This window comes from Argiope bruennichi, chromosome 1, assembly GCF_947563725.1.
Source record: "Argiope bruennichi chromosome 1, qqArgBrue1.1, whole genome shotgun sequence".
Taxonomy (NCBI): Eukaryota; Metazoa; Arthropoda; class Arachnida; order Araneae; family Araneidae; genus Argiope; species Argiope bruennichi.
The window spans coordinates 19,491,246-19,506,716 of NC_079151.1; the positions used below are offsets into that span (position 1 = coordinate 19,491,246).

Sequence of the window (15,471 nt, forward strand, 5' to 3'; positions counted from 1 at the left end):
TGGTATCGAGGTTTATAGATTGAATTGGATCTTTTCACGAATTGGATGCTTAATTCAAGAACTGTAATTGAAAAAGTTGCTGTTAAGTTCACAACAATGTCTTGAAACACATTTCACTGTCAGAATTATTTATCAATGATTACAATAACGGTTCAAAAAATGTCATCTCCCTCTATTTAGAATGAGTACATAGCTGCAGTTCGAGATTAATTTTTTCCTTTTAATTTTTATTCAGCCTCTCCTCAATTAACCACCACCACAACTGTAATTTTTATCCATAAGTCTGGTAGAACTGAAAACAACCATCAACAAAACCAAATATGACTTCAAAAGGTGTGGATTTGGAATTAAAAAAGGTAAACACGTTAAACATTTTTGATATTTTTTCTAAAAATCTATTAAGCGCCAATTATTTTATTATTTCAGAATATTTCTTAAGTAATAAAATATTAGTCATTTCATGTGATACTGATTTTGTTCAGTAAACACGACTATCCATCTGCCGGCATTACGTTAAAATAAAAATTTGGTTGAATATATTTATCCGGTTGTCTGACGAAACTTGAAAAATAAAGATTTAAATAGATGATTTTTATAACTATAAAAATATAATTACAAAATTTATTAGTACGAAAAGTGAAATTTTATCTATGCGCTGCCATTATAACAGCTAACATTTTAATTAACATTAGTGTTAAAAAATTGCATTCAGTTTTTCCAAATTTTTTTTCTTGAAAGTTGGTAGGCTTATGAAAAGGGCTGTAAAAAATGTGCCAAATAAGTGCGCAATTCTTCATTTCACCCTTGATGGATTTTAGTATGTTTATATATAATAATATTTTTTAAAAATGATGTGTAATGTTTTATTTCCATTTTTTTTTATTTATAAAAAATGACCTGCTAATTTTTTCTCTGTTGACTTAGATTGAAAATCATATGAGATACAAAATGCAAACATTTTTTGGTTTGCATTTTATAATGATTAATAATAAAATAGTTATGGATTTCATTAAATATTTCTAGAAAAGCATTTAGATTCATTAATAAATTTATTTGTAAATTAACTTTAATGACCTTTAAATACACTGAGAAAGGAAAGTTATATTTGTTGAATCTTTTTTTAAAAAGAATTTTAACTTTTTATTAATATTGTTGTGCAGCTTTCTTTGACCTTTTTGTATTTATTTTCCTCACTGTTTGAAAATTGAAATAAGTAGTGACATAATTTTTAAATTGATTGTGGCCTTTTTATTAATGATTTTGGAACAAATAAGTTATTAATGAAATGTAAATGGAAAGTTGGCTTTGCTAAATTTTGGTTTAATGCTTATTTTTGGGTAAAAAATGCTAATACAAAAGGCCTTTTTTTTTTTTTTTTTTTTTTTTTTTTTTTGTTGTTGTTGTTATTTATAAAAATATAATCTTTGAAGACATTGTTTTGTTTACTTTTTCTGAAGCTTTTATGAATATGAATCTCATCTTAAAGGAAAAATGATTGCTGGGAGGTGGCTAGAAATGCACACATAGTTCTAGAAATTTTGCAAATGTCAGTTCTTAATTTTTGTTGAAAATGAAAGATCATTCACTTCAAAACTGGTGACATTTAACAATGTAATGGTCACATTAAATAAATACTTTTGTAAACATTTGAATATTTTAGTTCAGAACCAAAGGATTTTGATAATATAAAGCAATTTATAATGTTAATTGTGATTACATTAAGCAGCTTCCACTGTATTCATTTATATTTGAATGAAATGTGTGAAAAAAAATTAGTGAGAAATGAAATTGATAGGCATAGATAAATCATAGAATATTCAAATCAAGTCCAAACAGACATGTTCAGTAAAATATAATTTGTGTTAGTTTATAAATTAAGATGAAGAAACATATTGTAACAACATGACAGGTGTGGAAATGTCCTGCACTTGTTTGGAAAAGCAAATTAAATTTAAATAAATATACAAAATGCTAACATAATGATGAATTTTGTCTCCCAGAAAGCAATTTCTGGCTCAGAAATCCTCTTGTAGATTATTTCTGATTTAATTGATCTTTAAAATGGCTATAAATAAAGTCTAAAGTCAAATTGTTGAAAAAATTTGTCTAGATTTAAGCCATACACAGTTATACATTTTCAGTTTTTTCAGAAGGAAGAACCTTTAATTCTGCTGTTATATCTCTAATTTGTGAAATATACAATTGAGTATATAGAAAAGTTATAAATATTTCTAATTTAATAGATAACTACAATTTTATAATTATTAATGGTTTTATTTTTTCCATTATATATATATATATATATATATATATATATATATATATATATGAAATTTATGGGTCATATATATATGGAGAAGCTGTAAAAATATTTGATGTAAAATTCCAACCCTCTATTTCTATTATTATGAACATTGTATATTGTTTTAGAATATATAAATATTAATTCTAAAGAGCAAACACCATAATGAAGAGACTCCGCATGGTATTAACTAGTTTAGATTAATTAAATATGAATAAGCTGTACGTCAAAATAATTATAATATTTGATTATTGAAGCAACATGTTTCTTTGTAAGCCTATTTTAAGAAGATAGAGGAAGCATTAAGAATATTTGTTTTATTAATTGTAAATTTGATATAAATGTCTTTTTAATATAAATTTAGTTTCTTCTTAAACTAAAATTTCACTTAAATATTTTATGAATCCTTGAATATAAATGCATATTTACTTGATGCATTTATGAATTACATCATGTATAAAATGATATTAATGAAATATTCTAGTGTGTATTTCTTGTAAATTTATATTTTATCTGAAATTTTTGAAGAAATGATGTTTTAGAATGACATATTTTGACATCTGAATTTATAACTCAAATATTATTAGGAAAAAATTTTCAGCTGTTAATCTCCATATTTTAATAGCAATTTATATCAAATAATCATGTTCTTTTTAATATCTAATTATATATATATCACAGTAAGTATTATATCACAGTAAGTGCAGAATTTATATTAAATTGTAAGTATCCAGTCCTAAGCAAGGTTTTAATTGAACTTTGCTTACTACTTTGGAGCTAAATTAACTTATAATTAATTTAGTTTCATAAGTTACTATATGTTTAAAATTTTTAATGGTTTGTCTTTCTGCTATAATCACGGATATTAGATAAGAATTTGTAATTCTCATGACACTGATGACTGTTTTTCTAGGCTTTTCAAGAGTTGCAAGCCAAAGTACTCGACACAACTCAAAAATTGAAGCTAGCAGATATACAAATTGATTCCTTGAATAAAGCTATCCAACATTCTCAGCTAACTCAGCAGGAGCTCAAGTCTTTTCCAGAAGATACCAACATGTTTAATGGTGTAGGGAGGATGTAAGCAAACTTTAAGATATCATAAAGTTTTTAAAAACAAAATTGTTTTATTATGCTTTTTTTATATAAGAAATAATAAAATTTTTCCAATAGCTAACATTTTTGTAAAATATTTTACTTAAATATGTTTCTGAACATGAGAATTGCTTAAGACTGCAATCTTGAATTAAGAAGTTGTTGAAAAATTTCATTTTTTCCCCATAAAGTTGCTTTATTCAATACATAGTTTTAGTTTTATTAGATGTTTTGAACTAATAAGAAAGTACTGAAAACAGCAGTGCCTTGAAATTTTTAATTGTTAGTGAAATTAAAATTTATTCTTCTATATTATTTTACTATGCACATTATATTTATGACAATTCTATATTTTTTTGCCCTTGTTTGTGATTTGATAATTATCATATACAGTTCCATAGAAAATTTTATTACACAAACATATTTAAATAAGCTATTTAAGTTATTTAAAATCACATAAATGGGCAAATTTCTTTGTCTTTCAACGATAAATTGATTAGTTGTTATAGATTAAAACATTTTTTTCATTGTTTGTACAATTTAAAAAATATTAATAGGTAAAATTTTTTACATTTGCTATGCAATTATTTTATTTGTATCAAATATCATTGTATAATAATAACTTATTATTATAAACTTTATGATTAGAAATAATTTATGCTAAATATAAATGAATCAATTATATCTGTGTTTTCAATTATGTAGAAGATGAATTCATAGAAATCTGGTTCACAACAAATTTAAATTAATTTAAATAGTTGCTCTGAAATATAATTTTCATTTTTAAAACCTTAGGTAATTTGTATAGTTCAATTGATAAACTGCTTTTTTTTTTTTTAACCTCCCACGCTTTTTGATACTTTGTACTAATAGCTGCTGAGAATTTTAAAAAAGTAACTGTGGAGTATAATTATATTTCTGATTTCACTAAATTTGCAAGAATTGTGAAATTTAAGACTAGTTTATATAAATTCTTCTTCTTCTTTAAACATTTATTTACCTTCTATATTCCTGTCATTTTGCCTCATTGTTTCAAAATAATGTTCCTGAATGGAATGGCCAAAGTATGTCAGGATTGTTTACTGTACTAGGTTACTCATGGTGTAGCAGCCATTCCATTTTGCGTAGCTAAAATGAGCAGGAACTTTGGCTTAATCAGCTTTCTTTTTAATGGTACCTCAGATTTTCGAACCATTGGGGCTGCTTCCATTGATGAAAGATCAAGGGCTCATTAGCATTCATATGAAGTAAAAATTTTTGAAATTGGTTTATTGGTTAGGATTTTTGAATTCTGTCACAGGATTTCTCCTTAGAGAATGTATTGCAATATTATTTTTTTATTTATTGCTGTTAAAAATTGAAGAAAGAAAAAGGTAGATGATCTTGATGAGATATCTAGGGGCTCATGAGATTTTGTATGAAGACAAAATTATTGAATTAGTAGCATCATTTGGTTTGGTTGAGGAACTCTATTTCTTGTGGAGAATGTACTAGGAAATTTTGTTTTTCAATTTCTTACAAATATGGAACATGTTGAATGATTTTTTATGTGCATAGATACCATGAGTTTTCATATGAAATAAAAATAAGTGAAATGGGAGTAGTGGTTGGTGCTGGGCGATTGACTTATTGATTTTCTTTATTATTTAAACCATACAAAATATTCATGTTTTGTTTTTTGTTTTTTAGGTTTCTTCTAACTCCCCAAGATCAGATTATTAACATGCTTTCTGAAAAAATCGAAGCATCTCGAGAAAAAATTAAAGAATTCGAGGTAATATATATATATTCTGTAAATCTACTTGTATTATAGTTGTAGTAAACAAAGTAATATTAAATATTCTGAATTTATTTGTATTTTTTATAAATGCGTTTTTAATTAATTTTTTTCTCAGTTTTGAACTATTTAAATTGAATGTTTTCTAATTGTTTATATGCACAAATTCCCATTACACTAAAATGGAGTATATTCTCAAGTAGTATGATAATTGTACCTTTTCAAATGTTCATATCTTTCAGTAATAATGACATAATCTTTTTAGAAAAGGGGGAGGGAAGAGGGAATTGCTGTAAGATTTTCTCTTGAACTCTCAGATCGCATTTCTGTTTCAAACATATCAATTCACTATATATCATACTTTAAGTGTTCAAATTTTTTAAAATTATAAATTTATACAAAATAATTAAAAGATTGATGAATTCTTTTGTCAAAATTTATTTAAGAATTGCTCAATAATTTTTAAGGAAGCTTTATAATTGTTTTTTTTTTCTTCTTTTTTTCAAATTGAAAAATATTGCTTATTTCATTTGTTATATTTTTCCTGTTTTCAAGTTTTACTATTCTTCAGTGTTTTGCAATTAAAAAAAAATGTAAAACAAATTTTCAGAATTAAATGTTGATATAAAATCACCTTTTATTTCTGAGAATTTGTTTTACATTTTTTTTTTTTTTTTTTGGAATATAGATAGAATTTTACTGAGAAATTAAATTTTTTTTATCATATACTTTTTATTTTATTCAAGTTCTTAAAACAACATAATGTGGAAAATGTGCTATAAGTTTATAAAATATATATATCAAAAGACATTTAAAATTCCTTTATAATCTTCAAAAATTTGGGATTCTGAAATATTAAAATCTATGGCGATATGAAGATTTCTTACATCATTTTTTATGTGAAAGAGTTTAGCTATATTTAATAATAAATATTTGATCTTACAATAAACAAATTAGTACATAGGTCCCATTTGTGCGACAGTCAGTGATCATATTGACTTGGCAATAAATTTTTAATTTTTCTGTTCAGAAAGAATTTCCCATTTATAAACATTTGGCATTTCTGCTTTTTATGTATTAAAAATGTATTAGCATAATACAATATGGAAATTTTAAATATTTATACATCTCATAATAATTTGAAGGTCAGTTCTTAATAAATTATATCAGAGCTATGAAAAATGGCAGATTAATGTAAAAAAAAAACAGTGTATTGGTAGAAGTACTGTATTTTATTGTAATTGTAAAATTGTGTTGAACAGGAATTGGATTAATTTCATATGACTAAAATGAATCTCATATTCAATATCATAATAAAAGGCTTAAGTTTGCATTGATTAAAAAGAGATTGAAAACGTTTAAACTCCTGAAATTCTTTGAAACTATCTGTGGGATTGATTATATTTATTCATTTATCACACTGAATGCAAATTTGTTATGAATTATTTTTTTCTCATGTAAGAAACAAATTTACCTAATTTTGAAGTTCACAGTAAGGAAGTTTTGGAAACTTGTTATAAAATTGAGATACATTTAAAGAAAAAGAAAAAAAATTAGTGAAACTTAAAAGAAACTGTTAATGTGAGCTTTAGTTGAAAATAATTAAATATAAAAATAATAAAGTAATTAAATATTGAAAATAATAATGAAAAATAAATTAAATATACAAATTTTAATAATGGAAGCAATAAAAATATTTTTTAATATTGTAACTTTCCATAACTCTTAAAAATATCCTACATGATTTATTTTTTTAGTAATTAAATTTAATGGTGAGTTTTGTATTATTGTTTGAAATAATAAACTTTAATTAGCTATTGGGATTCAAATCATATTTTAAGTATTTCTAACTATATAAAATACATCAATTAAGAAAGTTGGTGCCCATTTTCTTACTTTTGGGACAAATGAAAATGATTAGACAGAAAGAATGAATAGTTTCAACAAATGAAACTTGTCTTGCATTTTTAATAAAAATTTAATGTAAGTGAAATTGTTAAACAATTTTCAAATTTAATATTTTAAAATAAAAATTCAAAAACTTTACCTACTCTTCCTGGTTTGATTTAAGAAATGTGAGAATTTCATTTTAATTATCCTATGAATTTCATAGGCAACATTATTAATTAAAATTAATTAGATTTCATGGTTTATGAACTTTAATATATATTTTTTCTGGTATTACTTATAAAATGCCAGTTTATTTGGTTGCAAAAATATTTTGACGTATTATCAAGTATTGAATATAAATTACTGTTAAAAAGAGGCCATAGTTAGAAAGGGTGGCAACAGAACCGGAAAGTCAGGGAATAACAGTCCGAAAAAATTACATAAAAGTCAGAGAAATTCATAAAAATATCTAAAAATGAAGGAAAATTGCAATGAGAGCTTTTGCATGAAGTATGAGTGATCAGTAATTTTTGTGCAATTCTCTGCATCCAAACTCAAATATCACCAAAACAATCATAGCAACATCAACCTGAGACAGCTTTCTTTAAAAAGTATGATGATTTTTTTCCAATTTCATTGCAATAAGATAAACAATAAGCTAATGAATAAGGATAACAACAACTGAAATGAAACTTTCAGAAAGATCAGGTTTCATTTTTCATACTCAAAAAACAGAGTGACTTTATGATTTTGGTCCAACTTGCTCTCTTGCAATTTTGCAATGATGTTGTATCATTGCTAAAAGTGATGATACTATCCATGGTAACAATGATGTTGAATGAAGAAAGTTTTGATTAATAAAGATTATTCATGGGAGAATATGAAAGAACAAACACTCATTGTAAGAAGAATGTTTATCACAGTATTTAAGTAAATGGTGAATAAGTAATTAGGAAATGGAAAAAAAAAAAAAAAAAAATGTTTTTAAATGCAAAGGATTTATGAGCCAAACATGAAGAAAAGAAAAAGAAGAAATAAAAGATAGGAATTTTATGAAAATTTGGAAATAAAAAGGGGAGCAGAGTATCAGTTTAACGAATGAAAAGCAATAAATACTTGAAGGGGTCGAAGAGAGAGTGTAAGAGTTGAGTAAGAAATTGCAGCCAAAAATTTTTGCAAAAGAAACTTTTAAAACTGTGTCATTCATTTAAAGCAGGGCTGATCATTTTAAATAAGTATTTTTCTAAAATCAATATTTGAGTAGTTGATGTTTCAATTTTGAAATCAATAATTATTGGTAGTAATTTTTTGCACTTTAACTGTAATAGGCAAGTTATTTGTTACTGGATTTATTATCTGTAAAGAAGTATTTTATATCTAGCAATTATTTGTAATAATAAATGGAATTTAAAAAAATTATATTTATTCATAAAAACATATGCTTTTGATTAAAAAAATTTCTATCGATCTGTTAAAAATAATTTGAAGTCATATTTAGGCAGTTCTCTTCTTTAAATCTTTGCTGGAACATATTTTATTTGATGTGTATAATTATACTATTTAAATATAAATAAGTAAGTAAATATATATATGTTGCATCATGCTAATCTGATTTTATGCAAAGAGCTCCAATTAATTATTGAACTGTTTTAAAATGTTGTGCAAAAATCATAATAACCTTTGCTATTAAACATAACTTATGTTGCACAGAATATTTCTTAGAATTTTTCTGCTTTTTTAGAAACAAAATATTTTATTAAAATTTCCAGTATTTTTTATGTATAAGAATTGTAATTTACTGTTATAATAGTGTTTTTTAGATGTTTATTCCCTTTAAAAAATTATACATGAAATACATACATACATATATATTCATATTGAATAGGTTGTAAAAGTGTTTTTAATGTCATGTATTATACAAATACAGGGATTTGGGGAGGGGAGAAAGCCAAAACATTAATATAATTAATAGCCTTAAGTGAGAGAAATGTTACAAGTTTAACCAGGAAAATTTTTTTCACAGTTTCTGTTGCCACGTTGTTGGAAGACTAATTAAAATGACATTTTTGTCTCTAAATTTTATTGGAAGAAATTAGTTTTTTAGTCAAGTTTGTTATTCAGCTCTGCTGTTTAATTATTGACTTTGGAAGATGCATTAGTACTAATAATAGTGGTTTTTGCAACTATTCCAAAGTTGTACTTCTAACAGTTATAGTTGGAAAAGACCATTGGTGTCAATATATGGAATTTTTGTACATATACTAATGCGAATTCCTCAGTAAATTTTTTTAAAAATCCAACAAATTTTCTTTAATTTTCTACTAGAGAATAATATATTTGAAAAAATATCAAAACAAATCTGATAATGGCAAATGCAGAATTATCCATTCCATTTTATCCTACCATTTCATTTTAATTGGCATTGTCTCTGATTGCAAATCATAAGCAGAAAAAGGTATTGATCACTTTTTTACTCTCACAAGATGAACTGGTTCTTGATTCTTTTCTTTTATATGGTATTAGTGTAAATACATGTAATTCTTTAATTGTGTTGTTACTTTTTTTTTGGAGAAATGTAATAACAATAAAAATCTCAGACTACCAAGATAATTAATTTCATCATTCATCTTTTGTTAAATTTTTGCATTTGCTGTTAAAATTACTTACAAGGATGAATGCATCTCTGAAATACACTGAACATAAAAGAAAATTCCAGTACAAGCATGATGCGTCTCTTATTAAGATATTCTATAACATCTCTTATTAAGATATTATATAGCATAAGATATTAATAGTATATATTATATATAGCTAAGAAGCCCTGATTTACTCTTAAAGCAACTTAATCTTAATTTAATTGTTTTGTTTTTAGTTAATTTACTTTAATGTTATTTTAATGTTTATCATTTCATAAACAATGGAAAATTTTATGTTGTATACAGGGTATCACAATTACAAATATATTTGCACAGTTGTCTATACCATGTTTCCATTACACTTTTTTTCTCCATTGTTAAACATTTTTATCTGTCCAACTTAGCAATCTCTGTTCATGTTGGATAATTGACACTGTAATATTCAACTTGTAATATAATAATATTACACTATAGTATTATTATAGTGTATTATTAATTCTATTATATAATATTATTCACTTTAATATAATAATGCAACTTGTGAAATATTTCCAACAGTAAAATAAGTTTAACTTTTAAGTATAACTATAAAATTTAACAGTTAACTATAAAAAGTTAAGTATAACTTAACCTTTTACAATTAAGTTATAAAAATGTTGTTAGGCAGTGATGTCAATTCTATAAATTCAAAAAAACGTGGACACATATGGCAGCCTAGTTTAAAAATGATTAATATCTTTGGCTTTGACTTAAAAGTTTTAAATTTTGAAATATTGTTGTACATGTAGTGCCAATTCATGTCATTCTAATTTGAAACTCATATGCTATAGAAAGTAAATAGGAGTTTTTATTGATATATTATATTACAAGAAACATTCTTCACTGCTAAGTTGGATTAACCCATTCATCAGGTATATGTAAAAGTATTGTATTTATCTAAAATGAAAACATTCTTAGACATAATAATTTTATATGAAGGTTACCAGAAACACTTAGGAATATGTTCTATAGATCCTTAGTTGTTTCAAATGACAATGAGTTTTCTAAAAGTGGAAGATTTAATTTGATTAGGGAGGAGAGAAAGCAGAAGAATGACGGGTTAAAAAGTGTTAAACTCAAAGACATCAGTTATTTTTAATACAAAATATCCAATTTCTGGATTATTTCTTTTTAGTATTGTTGATATAATATTATTAGAGAAAAGTATAAATTTTTTTTGTGTTGCTTTTATTTATATAAATTAAAGACTCAAGAATGCTGTAACCTTAATATATGAAATGATGTCACATGAATAATGTTAGTGAAATATAAATAATATTATTCAATACTTAAAATCATTGCACTCATTCAATTTTAGTTATTCTGACTGATTTAATTAAGATTATTATATTTATTTTGGTGTTATTTGAATTAGATAAGTTTCCATACTATATTTTTGGCAGTTTTTTTCTAATAATAATTATTATTGCTGTTGAATGTTTTGACATGCTTGTTCGTATAATTGTTTCATTTTTATGAATTAATTTCTATGTTAAGATATTTCAAGATGATAAAACAATACAATTTATTGGCTTATCTTATTTGGTTGACTCATCTTTTATTGCCAGATTATGTAGAAGGTGTTTCTAGTATGGAGAGAGAGGGTGGGAAAATATTTTATCCCTTTCTTTTATTAAAAATAGTTTGATTGAATTACAATTTAAGTGCAAATATTTTTCTTTGTCAAAATTTCATTCTGATATCTTTGATTTTAAATAATTTTCTTTTTATATTTTTGCTCTGCTCTTTTCTTGAAATTAAATGCAGTTGTATTCTCTGTTATTGGTTGTCAAAAATGTTTTATTTAATTTTCTTATGTATAATTTTATAATCTTTTGAAATGTATACATCAGTCACTGATGAACTATTTAAAAATATGAGTAGTTTTGAAGGTTATATAGTTAGTAGTTATGAAGAAACCATATATTAGCTGGTTTCTGTGGCAGATTTAGACATTTTGTGGCCCCAGGTATTATACACATTATGATTCTCATCTTCTAATAATTGCTTAGTTTAGTTTTATCTATCAAGATTTTTTTGTTTTTGTTTAAATCAACGTAATGATTTTTTTTGTTGTTATTATACAATATAATGAACATTATTTAATATTTTATACAGGTTCCTGAAAGAAAAAAAATAATTAAAGTAATATTCTCAATTTTTGGACTAATTTAACCATATAACTTAGTTTATATAATTCTCAAGTAATTTAATTATCAGTTAAAACTTTCCTTCCTGATAAATCAAAGCATTTAATTATTATGAGCTATTAAAAGAGAATATAAACTTCAGACAAATGTATCATAAAAAGTTATAACTTTGCTAACCTGCCAAGTGGAATATAACATAACTATTTAAATGAATATTTTATATTTCAGTATATTATAAATAAGAATGCAACTATACTTTATAATATTTAATGATTCTATATAAAGAACATTATATATTAATATTTAAAATTCAAAAAAATTTAAATTTTTACATATTTATTTAGTAGCTTGGCTCATAACATTTTTTCATGTACATGTCAATTGCTACTTCTAACACCACCACTCAATTTAGTCATAAACCCAATTCTGGCTAGGTTGGCAATTTACTTAAAATAACCTGTTATATGGTTAATTTAATCAAAATAATGATTAAATTACCACTGTCTTTACTTTTGTGTACATTTCTGTAATGGATAATATATTTAAAATTTGCACAAGCAATTTAGAATTAAGCTGTTTGTCTATTTAGAAATAATTCTCTTTATTACTCACACTTTGACTATTTGTGGAAAGGCAGTCTTGTATTGATGTATCAAGATAAAAATGTTACTTTGAAAAAAAATCCATTAAAATATTTGTAATTTCTATTTTTTAGACTAGCAAGTCGTATTTGGAACGCAGCATGAAAGAAAGTGAAGAGAATCTCCGAGAACTTGTTGCAAGTAAACAGAAAGATCGCTAATATATCAATAAAATGTAATGATTTATTTTCTCACATCTTTTTTGAAATTTTGTATATTTCCTGTTTGTATTGAGCGTTGTACTTCATTTGACTTCTTCATTAAAATTGTGCTAACTTAACATTATTATTATTATTATTATTGTCTCTGTGTTTGATTTTGCATCCAATCATATTGAAATTTCTGCTGTTCAAGCTAACCATGAAATAAACTAAATTCATTAAATTTATCATTTATATCATGACTAACTTCACCTATAGAAATTATTTTATACATATTTGGTAATAAATAAAAACAAGTGATACCTTTAAACTTAATTATTTTTGTATGAAAATCACAAAATAGCTACAAATAATTTGTTCATCAAAAGAATTAATTTATTATGCAAGTATAAATTCAAGCTTTAGATTAAGTATAGAATTGGAAATAATATATACTGGACTGGAAATAATATATAATTTATGCTTTCAAATTTTAGGTGTGGGGAGGAACAGGATGTATAAATATTATGCTAAGGTTTTTAGTATGGCATTTTATGTCTTAAATAAGATCAAAAGTTTTTATTTAATCTAGATGAATTTTTTGCTTATGCATGTATCAATTATTTCTTCTATAACAAATATTAAATAACAAAATAATTTCTATTACAAACATTTCAATTGGAACAAATAGTTCACATTTTAAAGGAAGATTTTTCTATTAATAAGTATATGAAATTCAAAATTTTTTAATGCACTATCTTATAACTTGAAAGTTCACTAAAAGATGAAATTGATGTATTTAAAAATAAGATAAGGCATAACATTATATAAAATCATTTATGTACTTCACAAAAGAGTCATAATGCTGCAAAATAAATACAAACAGAAAAGGAAAAACAACAGAAAAGTATCCAGTGTGGCATTAATTTTTTACTTATTGTTTATAAGTTATTATAGCTTGGGAATCTGGAATTGTTAGAGTGCATGTAATTTTTGTTAATATCTTCATTTCATAAAATGGGTCAATAATTAGAGCTATAGCAGCCATAACAGTGTTATAGTTTTAGATGCACCATGCTTCTTTATGAAAATATGACACATATTCACCAAGTCGATTATTAAATCTTCTTATTTGTTGTTATCAAAAGTTGAAAATATCTTAAAAAATATGGTGATTATAGTATCAATCATTTCATCCTTAACAGACTTCAGGATTGAGCTATCAACATGTACATCTCATAATGTCTATGATGAATTCAAACAGTAGTCAAAGAGAAAATTACAGATTTCTCCTAGAAGAATTTTTTCAAAAATTTTATTATGTTTCCGATTTTTTTGTTCACATTTGAAACTTGAATTTTAAAATTATAGTGATAAATTCTGTCAGTATATTATATACTGTGGTCAGTGTATTATATCATATTGTTCAATTTTTATTTTTTGCAACTAATACAAATTTGCTGATTGATTGATTGTGGTTTTTTTAAAAATATAATTTGCACAGATGCTTATGTCTGGTATTGGTACAAGTCCTATTAATAACATCTTGAGCAATTAATTTGTAAACACATTTCTATCAAAGATATGTCCAATTTATTGATTATATAAATTTTCAAAGTTCTTGAGATTATATATAGATGGACTCTCTCTCTATCTAATATATAAAATTCTCGTGTCACAGTTTTCGTTGCCATACTCCTCCGAAACGGCTTGACCGATTTTGATGAAATTTTTTGTGCTTATCCGGTATCTATGAGAATCGGCCAACATCTATTTTTCATCCCCCTAAATGTTAGGGGTAGTCCATTATTAATTAAAAACTAACTTTCCCGCCAAAAAAATCTTCCATTTTTCCCAACGCCAACTTTTCCGCCAAAAAAAATCTTCCATTTTCCCCATCGCCAAATAAGTAAGGCATCAGTTGTTTTTTTCTCCCAACAGTAATTAGGCTAGGGTTAACATTTTTCGACGGATTATTTCAAACGATTCTGTTTATTTTCTTAATGTTTTATGCATTTAAAATTAAACATTGTTAATTATTCCATGTTTCAGATTCATTCTAAAGTACTTTTGAATTAAAATAACACAGAATAAAGGAAATTAAAAATGTCTAATCTGCATAGCGTTACCCCAACTGGCGTAGAAAAATTTACGCATTTGCGTTGACGTAACTGGAGAAGAAAATCCACGCATGCGCATTGTTCTGATTGTTGGCATGACAACCAACGGACGATTTAAATTATTTTTAGGTTAGTTGCATGCTTTTGTAAGTAAAATGTATTTATGTTAGTTATATATTTTTTGTATATGCTTATAGTTTTAAGTACATCGTTTTTTAAGTAGATTTTTTTAAACCTTTTTTCGACCGATTATTTTAAACGATTCATTTTATTTTCTTAGTGTTTGATGCATTTAAAATTAAACATTGTTAATTAATCAATCTGTTCATGATGAATCTGAGAAATTTTTGTTGACAAATTCTTGAGATATTACATAAATTAAGAAAGATATTCTTTAGTGACCATAAAGTTTAAACGCTCAGTGACTCTATTATCAGTAATCATATTATTAAAAAAATGCTTTGTTTCAGTAAAAAATATTATTATATTAATTGCAGATTAATCATTTACACTGTAATTTAAAGCATAATTTCTACGAGGGGTAACAGAAAATTAGAGAGATACATATCACGTTATGACTGAAGGCCTTTATAATATTATGAGTGAATTATATGACTATCAAAATTTGAAGTTTTAAAATATTTTGCTGAAGAATCTATTAAAGTTGGAATTGCGTAAAAT

General features: G+C 24.7%; 1 protein-coding gene across 1 annotated transcript; it reads left to right on the forward strand.

Moving 5' to 3' along the window:
* The first annotated feature begins 217 nt into the window (after positions 1-217).
* LOC129963187 (prefoldin subunit 1-like) lies at positions 218-12,815 on the forward strand. The gene is made up of 4 exons (XM_056077354.1): positions 218-356; positions 3,216-3,382; positions 5,087-5,171; positions 12,605-12,815. The coding sequence occupies exons 1-4, from the start codon at positions 321-323 to the stop codon at positions 12,689-12,691; spliced, it is 375 nt and encodes a 124-aa protein (XP_055933329.1). The 5' UTR covers positions 218-320; the 3' UTR covers positions 12,692-12,815.
* The last annotated feature ends 2,656 nt before the right edge of the window (positions 12,816-15,471 follow it).

Excerpts from the sequence above, each read along its gene's own strand:
- LOC129963187 (XM_056077354.1), top strand. The coding sequence starts at position 321 with ATGACTTCAAAAGGTGTGGATTTGGAATTAAAAAAG. Across the intron at positions 357-3,215 it reads TGGATTTGGAATTAAAAAAG|GCTTTTCAAGAGTTGCAAGC; the intron begins GTAAACACGTTA and ends CTGTTTTTCTAG. Across the intron at positions 5,172-12,604 it reads AAAAAATTAAAGAATTCGAG|ACTAGCAAGTCGTATTTGGA; the intron begins GTAATATATATA and ends TCTATTTTTTAG.